We start from the raw sequence: 12,561 nt of genomic DNA, 5'->3' as shown, positions 1-12,561 counted from the left end.
GTAACTGACTGGAAGCTGACCACATGTTTGGAAGGGGTTGTGTAATTGAGTGCCAGAATGTAGAGGGGCGGTGTTAGATGTTTGATGATATAATTTTATTTTATTATATTAATATAGGTATAAAGGCATTCCTTTATATTGGTTTATTTTAGGTTTAAGTTGTTGTATAAGTAAGGCTTCTTTAATTTTGCATTTGTTTATGTTTGTTTCTTTATTTAGTATTTGAGTGTTTTCTATGGTTATGCTGTGTTTATTTGACTTGCAGTATTCGAAAACGTGTGAAGGTGACTTTTTATGTTCTTTGAATCTGGTTTCTATTTTTCTACTTGTTTCTCCAATATAGAAGTCGTGGCAGTTATCACATTGTATTTTATAAATAATGTTGGTGTGATGTTTGTCAGTGTAGTTTTTACATAGTATAGACCTCAGTTTTATGCCTGGCTTTTTAATAAATTTGGTATTAACTGGAATGTCATATTTTGTTACTAATTTTTGCCAAATGTTGGTTATTTGTCTGCTGATGTCGGGAATATATGATATGCAGCAGTATATGGTTTCATGATTTTTTGATTCATGAGATATATTTACTTTTGTTGGTTGATTTTGCTTTCTGTCTAAGTGTGTGTGTATAATGTTTTCTACAGTTTGTGGAGGAAACTTAATGATGTCATTAATTCATGAGACATTAATTCCATTAAAAAACCATTACTTGTAATTCAGCAACAGCAGGAGTTACTAGTTGCACCAATATATATTAAGTTTCATAATGCTACCAATGAAAAGTCAGAAATGACTGAAATTGATGGGGTATATAGACTGGTGCACTGATTGTGAAACTGTTTTAGCAATGTTTAGAGAGAAGATGGATATTAAGATAGCTTTTTGTAAGAGGAGGTGACATTGTATCGGAATCCCATTTCATAAGTTTTTCCTGATTTATTACACTTCTTCACATATGACTTCATCAAAAATCATTCAGGAAAGTGTGTATGTGTATGTATGTTTTCTCATAGCAAAGCCACATCGGGATATCTGCTGAGCCCACTCAGAGGAATTGAACCCATGATTTTAGCATTGCAAATCCATAGACTTACCACTGTACCAGTGGAGGGGAAGCCATTCAGGAAACACATGAACATTCTTCAATTTTTTATAATTACATTTCTTTTTCATACATGAGCATAGAGCCTTGTAAGCATAAATTTGGTGACTAAAGCCAAAGCTCAAGTAGATATTTTGGATGTTATTAAACACAAAATCTTATGAAAATAAGTACAATATCTTGTGAATGAATGAGGTACAACTGTTTACTTCAAAGAAAGAAAACATATTGCTTTGGAAGACTTTGGCCCATTTTGTTCATATAAGAAATAATTCTTAATGAATTAAAGTTATCTTAATTGTCAAAATATTTAGTCTTACATTATAAAGGTATAAAAAAACATATACCTAACTTTTCCATCAACTTTCTATAAAATTTTCTTTAACTTAATACTACTACTTCTTATTAATGTTCTGTGTGCTTATTAATTTGTTTAGGACCAAATCAGTACCAACTCTATTGTTATCCTAAATTTCCCACCAGAATATGCTGTAGGTTCATTTCATAATAACAATGTTTAGTTTAGAATTACAATAGATATTGTGTAAAACAAGTTTTTTTAGTAAGATATACTAGTTTAAATGCATTATTTTGCAAGTTCCAGTTTTAAGACATGGAGCATGTATTTTCCAACCACACTAAGTTTCTCGGTATCATTATATTCATTATTCTACAAATATTATCAATGTTGATCCTGTGAAATCTTTATGTTATATTCCAATGCTTAATCTTTGCTTCACTGGTTGTTCCAGTTGGTTAGGTACATAACTTACAATCTTCAAATGACTAGTATCTAAACACTTCCAAGGATCCAACTAATAGTGAGTAGAAAAATTTTGTTTTTAAGAGTTTAAATAATTCCACTGGCAGGTCCCTATTGAAAATACAAAATTCTCTAAAAATCATAAATTAAAATCCTTCAAAAAATACATATAGCAGCAACATGTTAATAATCAAATTAGTGTTTAAAGTACCATTGGATACTATTCAAATAAGCAGACCTCAAAGACTGTTTTACCATTATTACAGCAGATTCAATTCTAAAGAACCTTTTCAATTCATCTGATAGTATTTGATTTTATCCTTAATAAAAAGACTATACTTTAAAAAGAAGTTATTTGAATTCTTATATATTTCTTACTTAATAAAAACATTGATCTAGTATTTATTGTGTTACAGTGCAACATAACTTATTCTGTTTTTCATAACCTGTAGATATAAACCTAATTTAAAACTCGAAATAACAATTGCTACAACTTAGGAAACTTTTAAGATCCTATCCATGTGTTAAAATTAATAACTTCAATTTATAATGCATTTGTGTAATTTAGTTATATGTGCTGCTAAATTAATGGATAAATGAGTTTATTTACTTAAACTTAGCTGAACCTTCATTGCCAAACCATTTCACTCAATGAAGAGGCAAAAGAATAAACCAAGTAGGAAAAGGTTTTAAAAAGTTTAAGTTCAATTACTTATTCCTTTAAGAACACACTGACCCTATCATATTACATTTGTTAGTTCTCAGACAATTTTACTTGCTGAACAGAAAATTCCTTATATGGTGTAATAAATATAAAGCATCTGCTCAATTAAGTTCAAATTTGAAGTTTAACTCAATTGAAGTCCAAACAAGTGTCAAGGAGCAGCAGTAATTCACTACATAGAAAACTACAAGAAAATGTGGCAGATCAAGTGTGCTAGAATCTGGGACCATCCTAAAATAAAGAACATTTTTCTAATTTATACACATACATTTGTGATAAAAAAACACAAAAATGTGTTATTCTGAAACAAATCATGAAGCAGATATTATTCACGTGCCATGCATTATGAAAAAAACAACTGATACATAGTTTCTTGAAATGCTACACTTGAATAAAGAACCTGTACAAGTATCAACCATAAAAACTTTAGTATGTAACTCCTTTTTGTTATTTACGTATGCATAAATGTAATTGTTTGGTTTATTCAGACAGAAAACAAAACATTATAAGCTTTGTTTTTAGCATTAATTAAAATAATAGCTGCATTATACAATGTAAAATAACATATACAACACTAGAAAATAACAGCCTTTGACTAAACTCAGTGCTTTTCTTACCACACCAGTCTGGTCAGGTTTTACACTTCTTAAGGAGACACCATATTCAGTGAACATTTTTCCTCGATTTTTCCAACTAGGTCTTGTCATGGCAATTGGCTATTACAAACAAACATGGCATTTTCATCAATTAAGCACAATACTGATGTAAACACAAAACCATCATTTGTTTAAGAATAACTAGTTAAGAAATACTTGAAAAAATTGTGATTATTTTTAAGCAAAATTTATTGGTATTTTGTCATAACCATTAAAAATGAATGAAAATATTTAATTAATTATAACATTTTGAGTACAATCAGATTAATCAGTTGCACCTGATTTGATGAAATATTCAGCTTCAATTACAGATAATAATTTCCACTGTCTATTTATAAAAACAATGCACCCAAATGGATGCATTACAATAAACCTGAGATATATTCAATAAATCACATATTTTATGAATTTGTATGAAGCAAAACAGTAGTTTGCCACTACTCCACAATTTTCAAACCATTCATATACCTCATCACATCATGTTATTTAAATTGATGACATACAGAAACATCAAAAATAAATGTTCTTACAAGTTGTCTAATATTGATTCTGTGGATACCAACATAGATATTGAAAAAATATAATTAACAGCCAATATGATGTTACACATTAAAAAACAACATTTCACTGAACTTCAGTAAATGTTTTGTCAAGAATTTCTGTTAATGATTTTTCATAAAAGTTTGATATAAAAAATTATGTAAAAATCAAAATTTAGAGAAAGTAAATAAATTATCCCATCTTTTAAATATTTTTAATAAATTCAAAATGACTGACTGAGAAAGGCATTCTTACTAAAACATTTAAAACAGAAAATAATTATTTAACTGTATATTTTCTAATTTGTTTTTTTTTTATTATTCCTACAATTAATATACAATAAAAATAGCTTGTTATTCATTCTCTAGAAATCTGCTCAAAATATGATTATTTATTTTAGTGCAAGGTTACATAATGAGTAACCATACTTTGCCCACTACAGGGAATTGAAGCTCAGATTTTAGATTGGTAATTCTGTAAACTTTCTGCAAAGAGCTTAATGACACAATGAGTTTTTCTTTTGTACTTTTCTGATGCTTCCTTCCTTACTAATAGTAGTATTACACAGAAGAAAATTGAAGCTTGTGATTTTGAATTCTTGGTTGTCCCTCCTCTTTCTTACAAAATCCAGCTGGAACCCCAATTGGATTTGAAATAGTAAAGATACACCTTTACTATCAAAGGAACAAGAAGTCATGTAAAAAAAAAAAATCAAAAAAATCATACTTTCAGAAAACAGGTTTATCAAGTCTTTCTAGCAATGTGCTACACATAATTAGAATACATTTTCTTTGACTGGGAGGCCCTCTCAACATAAAGCAAGTGTTAAGAATGCTAAAGATATGAAAAGACAGAGGTATAAGCACTGCTTATTTCTTCAATTACAAGCAAACCCCCACTTGAATGGTAACAAAATGACCCAGTCCAGTAATGACACTTGGAAAGCATTCACATCCTCTTAAGTGCACATTTTTAGCACATCCGTGCTTAAATATTCTCTGCAACATATACAGAATTAAATTCCAGTGTTTGGAGAAAATTCTGAAAAATGAAATTACTGATTTACTCAATTGTCTTATTTAACAGTTAACTTGTATATAAGGACTCAATGTCAAAATGGAAAATGCAGACAGGTTCATCAAAAACCAGTATGGATACATTTTGGGAAAAATTCAAAAAATATTTTTTACCATAAATATATTTTGTTTATATAAAATGTCGTAATTCTCACATCTTGACTTATTCAGAATTATTTCATCACTATCAGACTTTTATTTACTGCTCTTTCATTTAGGGAAAAAGCTATTCACAATTCTGAAGATCAGCTGATTCCCAATATGTAAACTTAGAAATTGTAATGAACCCCAAAATTCCAAAATCTACTTCATGTGCCTAATACAGGTAAATGTAAACATACACAAAAAACAATTATTCACACATAAACCCATCTGCATAAAAAAATCTATCATTCATTTCAGCAGGATTCCAAGTCAAATAATAATTTTCAAACCTCTTCTAACTCTCTGATCAATAGAATGTCAGTGACAAAATCTTAGTGTCATTGATTAAATGATATTGGACATTTAAAAATAATTTTCTTGTATCCTTAATTGACCAAAGACATCCTCTGAAGTAAGCATTTAGTCTCTCTGACTGATTTTTCTTGAACATTCAAGCTGTTGCAGCACATTCATTCTGTAAGAGATTTATTTGTAATATTTCTATTAATACTGAAGTTCTATTTTGATTTTTTAATTACTATTATGTGTCCATGTAAAAATACACAAATATGCAAAATGAATGATGCATACTTACTTTAACAACCTCCAATTTATAATTTTTTATGAGATGTGATAAAATTCTTTTTTTAAAAAAAAGAAAACTTAAACCAATCTCAAACATTAACAAAAAATTCATTCATATATCATGCAATTTACTGTTGTTCTGCACATTACATGTGCAGCATGTATACTGTAAAAAAATGTAACACAGACTTGTTCATCACTTTAGGGAATGTTTTCAACAAATTAAAAAACACCAATTGTCTTTTATCTTAATAAATTTACTTAATGTACCTATTTCACATAGAGTTCCAGTTTTGACATTTATCTCTAACACTGGTGACAAATCAAAAACAAAATGTGTCTAGAATGTAAAAGTATTTGCTAACTAGGTACCCTACAGCTTGATAAAAAACTAAATAGAAGTTTTTATCTTTATAATTACTTCTTTAACTATCAAATACTTTTGACATTTTTTCATTATTTTACTAGTGAAAGCTGTTTTCATATTCTAAGTAATACTGATGACATGTTTACCCTCTTTGTACGATTTTTAATCCTTTCAGAATTTTAAGAATATCAGACTTCCCTTTATTTTTTTCTTCTCATAGTGAAAATACATACTGAAAAAGCATGAAACTTTAATAGAACAAACCAATTGAACAGTGTTTAGTTTTGGCTTAAAAATTCAAATAATTTCTTCAGTTTGTCTACACTCTTTTGTCCTAATATTCCCAAGCTTTTGTTACAAAACACTTTTGAAAAAAATATTTAAAATGTTTCCTTTCATCTTATAACTTCAATTTTTTCATTACTGATCAAAAAATTTCACTTTATATATCTAGTTAATTTCAACTCAAATAATCTTCATTACATCTTTGTTTTGAAACTTTATTTTGCTAATACCAGTATTTATCACTTTGGGTTACAAATCATAAAAATATGATACCAACTGACAAAGATTTATCAATGACCTAGAATAATACTTTTGCTAACAATATTCTTAATAAAGATCAATTTATGATAAATCTAATGAATAAGTTATTTTTAAATAAACATTTTTTTTTATTTATGAAAATTGTTTGAAATAATAAATTTATCACTAACTGGTTGGTTGGCATTTATTGACATAAAGCAACCATGCAAGGCCAACCTCCCCAAAAACTTAAAAATGCAAGTAACTTGGACAGTGTAATTAAAATCAACATCACCAACAATATTGTCTAGTGTCAGCGGTAAGCCCACAGAAAAAAACATGCCTATAATGGTACTGTCATTCAGAGTGACTTGCAGGTCGCAAAGACCACACATTGGTGGCTCAGTTCCAGATAAAAGATGAGTTAAAAACTGTGACCAATGCTTAAGCAAATAGTCACATCTCCAGAATACTCTGGTATCACCTGCTGTTTTTGCTTCACCTCACTAACCTGACCTGACATCTTATCATAGAAGAAAATTTCCAAAGCTTTCAAAAAAATATAAATTAACATGATAGCATGTTCAGCAATAAAATAATAAGCTAGAGAAGGTATGAAAAAATATCTTAAGTCTTCTAAACTTCACATCAAATACTGTTGTTCTTCCTTGTTAGCACTATTTCTTGTCACTTTCCCATGAAATTAACTTATTTCTCACACAATTTTATTTATACTGCATTGACATAAAAAGTTGATAATATGCTTTATCCAAAGTGTTTAAACTTTGTCTGTAGCTATTTTCAAAGCTGAGCTATGTTACAAGTTGTTCAGATCACATGCTACAAAATCAAAGAAGGGTTGTAATAAAGAGTCTGTCTGATAAAATCAGTGAAAGAGAATGAAAATCAAGTAAGAAACAAAATTTCCAAGGGATAACAATTTATTGGAAAAATAAACCTACAATTATGGTGAGCAGAAAAGTTCTTCAAAAATCAATATGTGAGACAAGTTGGAGTTCTGCATAAATGTAAGTTTCAACTTTCTTTCCAAATGACATGAAATAAATGTCACAAAATCATAAATTATTTCAGAGTCAAAAATTATCAAAATAATTAAAATGGTTGTTACCACATTCTATAGTTAAGAAAAATCTCTCAACTTTTACTCATTTGCATACTTTTTCAAACTTAAATATTTACCTACAGGTCTTTGAAAATATATTTTCAATGTTTTCATATCTTTCAACTTTATATTTAATACAGGTTGCACGTATCTTGTATTAAAATTTCATTTAAATGTAAACATCTTTTACCTTGTGGTTTCAAAGATGTCCAACAGGTGCCAAAAATTAATAATTTAATTTTGAAGTTTATTGTATTTGTTGGTTCTGTAATTATCATTACACTTACATATTGTTGAAAAATCCATAAGTATCAAAATTTTACTATCTGACTTATACATACATACCACAAATATACACTGTAAAAAAATTCTCAATCAATCTGAGAATTATCATCATACATAACACTGTTACATTCAATACGCTCAGTATGACATTTGAAAATCATATTAAGTTGAGGCACAATTTCCATAGCATTTCTACCAACAAATATACATATATATAATTATTATTTTTATATATGTGTTAATTGTAAACAGATTAATTATTTTGTATTCTATTATTACATTGTAATATGAAGAATTAAAATTTATTTTGAATTTTCCATGAATTTGAGAGTATAAACTATCATTTCTCAACTACTGCTGGGTTATGCAGTAATTTACACAAGATCTCTAGGGTTACCACCTTTCAATATCTTTTGATTATAAATATAAACTGTACAAGAAATGTGTGTTAATAATGTAAGTAGTTATAAAATACTTTTAATAATGGTGTACAATTCAGTGCTACTGATACTCAAAACAATGTTTTAACTCAGTCCAAAGCTCAACTATGTTGTTGTTGTTTACATTTATTTGTACAAAGTAACTAGATTACCTGCACCAAAGAGCCAGAAAAAAAATAAAAATAAAGGTAGAATTATTAAAATATGTAAAAAAGAAATCAAGTTAAAAACAAAAAAAGACATGTTTTCAAATTAAAAACTTAAACAGAATTAAGAAAAGCCAATGGCCCTTAAAAATTTAAAAACACAACTGAGTTGGATAGTGTCACAATTGGACATTATCCAACATCAGGGATGAACCCATAGTAAAATTGTATCTAAAATGGTGCCATAGCACAAGGTCATAACAATGGCAAGACAATAAAATGTGGGCTACTGTGACTTGAATGCCACACAGACAACACAGTGGTGTACAAGTCCCCAATAAAACAATGAGTTAAAAAAAAGTGACCAATTTGTAGCCTAGCCAAGACAGATTCCTCCTCCTGATCTGGAAAAGCTCCTTATCATGTTGTGGAGCCTAGCCTTGAATACAGGACTGTAGTCCATGTATGGGACAGGCATGGCCATGATAACACCACAGCAGATGAACTTAGGTGTTGTGTCAGCGAGCTCGTTCCTATGAATACCGACATGGATAGAAATGGTTGATAAAGAGAAATAAGCCAGTTGGTTTTGAATATCAAAAGTGTAGGTATAAATAGTACAATCAGTATAATGCATAGCTTCTACATTGTCTAGGATAAAAGAAATGACATACAACTCAGCAATGCATTCAAAGCCTGTAGAGAGAATCTTGTGTGCAACCACCAAATAAACAGGAAAGGAAGAATGATTTGAAAGATATTCAGTGAATACAGACACCTCCCCCAGATGACTCAAAGAAAGATCACAGGTGGGGATGGTAATAAACGAGGCCCGGCATGGCCTAGCGCGTAAGGCGTGCGACTCGTAATCCGAGGGTCACGGGTTCGCGCACCCGTCGCGCTAAACATGCTCGCCCTCCCAGCCGTGGGGGTGTATAATGTGACGGTCAATCCCACTATTCGTTGGTAAAAGAGTAGCCCAAGAGTTGGCGGTGGGTGGTGATGACTAGCTGCCTTCCCTCTAGTCTTACACTGCTAAATTAGGGACGGCTAGCACAGATAGCCCTCGAGTAGCTTTGTGCAAAATTCCAAAACAAAGGTAATAAACGAATGGTAGGATTTGTTGACCACTAGAGACACCACTGTCATCCAAGGACAGAACCAAATTCAGCCAGCTCTACCTGAATATGAGAGGACACGGAGGATATTCAGTGTCCTTGTACACTTGACATGTAGCTGCTTGATGTATGGAATGAAAGTCAGCTTACAATCAAATATAAGCCCCAAAATCTTTGCCTCAAGAACCACAACTTCACCTAGATGGAGCTCAAGATCCATGTGAATACCTTGTTGGTGGCAAAAGTATATGCAAAAAAAAAGATGTTGCCACTTGAGAAAAGCTTCCCTGATTGACTTTTGAAACTGAATCAGCTGGTCCACAGTGAAGCACTGTTGTCAGAACCCACACTGGGCAGGTGAAGGAGATTGTTTGAATCAAGGAACCATCCTCTTTAAGATCTTACAGAGACAACTTGAATGGTAGTTTGGGGAAAACTTGGGATCCTTCCCAAGCTTAAAAAAAGGTAGGACAATAGCCCAGCACCAAGTATCAGGAAAAGAATTATCCTGCCAGGAGAGAGATGGCACAACATCTCACAGTGAATATCATCAGGTCCAACCACATGCAAAATGTTTAAAGGCTTAGCAACCTATGTCCAGCATCAACCAACTTCAGAGGTTGTAGCTAAAAGAGAGTTTGTTTTGCTTCTTTATTTATTGTTCTATATTTTATGGAAAATAAGCTTCATAACTTATTTCTAAATAGTTATGATTTATATACATATTAACATATAGGAATTGAAATGTGACTTGTATTACAAAATATTAGTCTATTAAAACACAGCCAAGACAGAGAAAGCTAAAGGTCAGTTTTATATTATTAGATACAGTAATCCAGGTGCACATGCACCTAGTCAATGCAAGTTAGGTAATGTTAGCTAGGCACAATTGGAGGGTCAGTATAATAAAAAATAAGCATATTTTATATTTCCTAATATTTTATGATGGTTTCAAAGTTGGTCTATTGACAAACCCCACATAATTAGGGTATAAAAATTAACAAAGTCTCACTGAAAACAAACATTTGAAATGTATTGTGGAGGATTTAGAGATTACACAAAGAATATTTGAGATTTTTGGGAGGAAGAAGAGTTTTTTTAATCATAAAATGAAATCACTTTTTTAAAAAGGCATTTTAGGAGAATAATTTGTCTTGTCAAAGGGTGTTCTAAAGCAACTGAACCTATCTGTATGGACTTTTACAAAAAAGCAGACAATTATTTGGAAGTAATCTGCATGTAAAATGCAGATATTTAATGGAAATAATACTAAAATATGATAAAGCAGATAAATATTGGAAGTTTTAGAAATATTGATAATTATTGTGATGAAAAGAAAAACAGTTTGGCTTGTCAACTAAATTCTAATGCAATTCAATTGGTCTAACTGGACTTTTAACTAGAAGGAGAGAACTGTAAAGTACTTAATATACAATTATTTAATGTATAGTATACAGAACTTTTGTACACTTTTACCTTATTTTGAATACATTATTTTAGAACAAGTGGAGAGCTGCTGTTTATTTATCAGATTTATTGTCAACAAGTCATAGACATTTACTGTAGAAAATGCTTAGCTTTACACACCCATATATACTTACTATATATATATATATATATATATATATAAACTAAAAGTAAGTACCTGACATATTTCTGTTAAAAAAATAATTCAACTTACGTAATTCCTTCTCTGCATAATCAACATTCGGACTATCTTTTCATTACCATTAACAATAAAATATCCCCCAAACTCCTGTGGAAAGAAATTTTTCAATAAAATGTACACATGGATTATACATAAAAAATATAACTGACATGAAAGTGGTATATATACATGTATACATATATACACACGCACAAAAACAAAGTTTTTAAATGTGTTATCTTGAGAACTGATTAAAAGAATTGTTAAATGAACATAAGACACAGATACGTAAAATAAAATAGATCTCTCTCAGTTATATTAAAACTAAAATGTTCACAATTGAATTATATAAGAGTAGATGTATATATAAAAAAAGTTTCTAGTTATTTCTGACAAAGAATAAATGTTTTAAAAAGAATGTATTAAACTTATACAAGGCCAAAAATTATTCCATAAACTTTTATCTCTTTAGTGTCTTCGTTAATATAAAAAATTAGTATCACAGACTGAGCACCTAATATATGCAATGCATTTGTTCTTTAGCATCCACTATTAAAAATCCTAATACAGAACTAAACAAAATCGTTTTGTAGAAGTTTTCAAAATGTTACTCATCTGTACAATAAAATGTGTAGGATTTTAAAGATCATAAAATAAATGGTGTTTTGACCAAAGCTCTGCACCTACTGATGAATATAATTTTTATATTTTTGTTTTGTACTGAGACATCATCTACTCCTTGTTAACTTACCTTGTAAACTTTGCTTCATTAATTTACAGTCTGTTTTTTAACTTTGATCTTCAATGTTACTTTAATTTTTCTCAAAAGTTATTTATATCTTCACACATTTTTATAAATATGATTTTCAAGAAAATAACACAAAATAAAATGTTCTCTCCAAAACTGAGAAAAGGGGAACCCAGTTTTTGCAATATTTAAGTTTGATAGATTTTTTTGCAATTAAAACTTTAGCAAATTCTATACTGACAAATGATTTTATTTCATACAGAAAAACAAAAAGTTTCATTCAAAAATATAATGATTAGATAGTTTCATTTAACATAGCCAGTTTTTATAGGTCTTAATAAATAACATGTGGTATTCAGATATACCGTGTTTTACCTACCTTACTATATTAAAGAAATAAGTTTTATAAATATTTTCTTCTGTTTTAAGAATGTGCAGTTTTTTCACAACACGGTGATGTATGACATTCATTTGATTTTGTTATAACTTTGTTTTTTTCTTATTCCACTGCATATAGGAGATAACATCTGGTCTGTGAATTGGTGGTATAAATGTAAAGCTGCATCTTGTG

General features: G+C 29.8%; 1 protein-coding gene across 7 annotated transcripts in view; it reads right to left on the bottom strand.

The window, feature by feature from the left end:
- Window positions 1-12,561, bottom strand: part of Polr1B (RNA polymerase I subunit Rpl135) — a 136,304-nt gene that overhangs the window by 76,698 nt on the left and 47,045 nt on the right. For all 7 annotated transcript variants that reach the window (XR_013029259.1, XR_013029260.1, XM_076505847.1 and 4 more), the window contains 2 exons: window positions 11,276-11,350; window positions 3,207-3,305 (listed from right to left, as the gene is read on the bottom strand). Coding sequence is in view for 5 of the 7 variants with exons in the window: in XM_076505847.1 (XP_076361962.1) it covers window positions 3,207-3,305; window positions 11,276-11,350 (174 nt within the window). In the remaining 2 variants the exon portion in view is untranslated. The remainder of the gene's footprint in view (window positions 1-3,206; window positions 3,306-11,275; window positions 11,351-12,561) is intronic.

The sequence above is a fragment of the Tachypleus tridentatus genome, chromosome 6 (assembly GCF_004210375.1).
Source record: "Tachypleus tridentatus isolate NWPU-2018 chromosome 6, ASM421037v1, whole genome shotgun sequence".
Lineage (NCBI taxonomy): Eukaryota > Metazoa > Arthropoda > Merostomata > Xiphosura > Limulidae > Tachypleus > Tachypleus tridentatus.
Note: the sequence above shows the minus strand (reverse complement) of the source record. Positions and strands in the feature narration are given on the sequence as shown.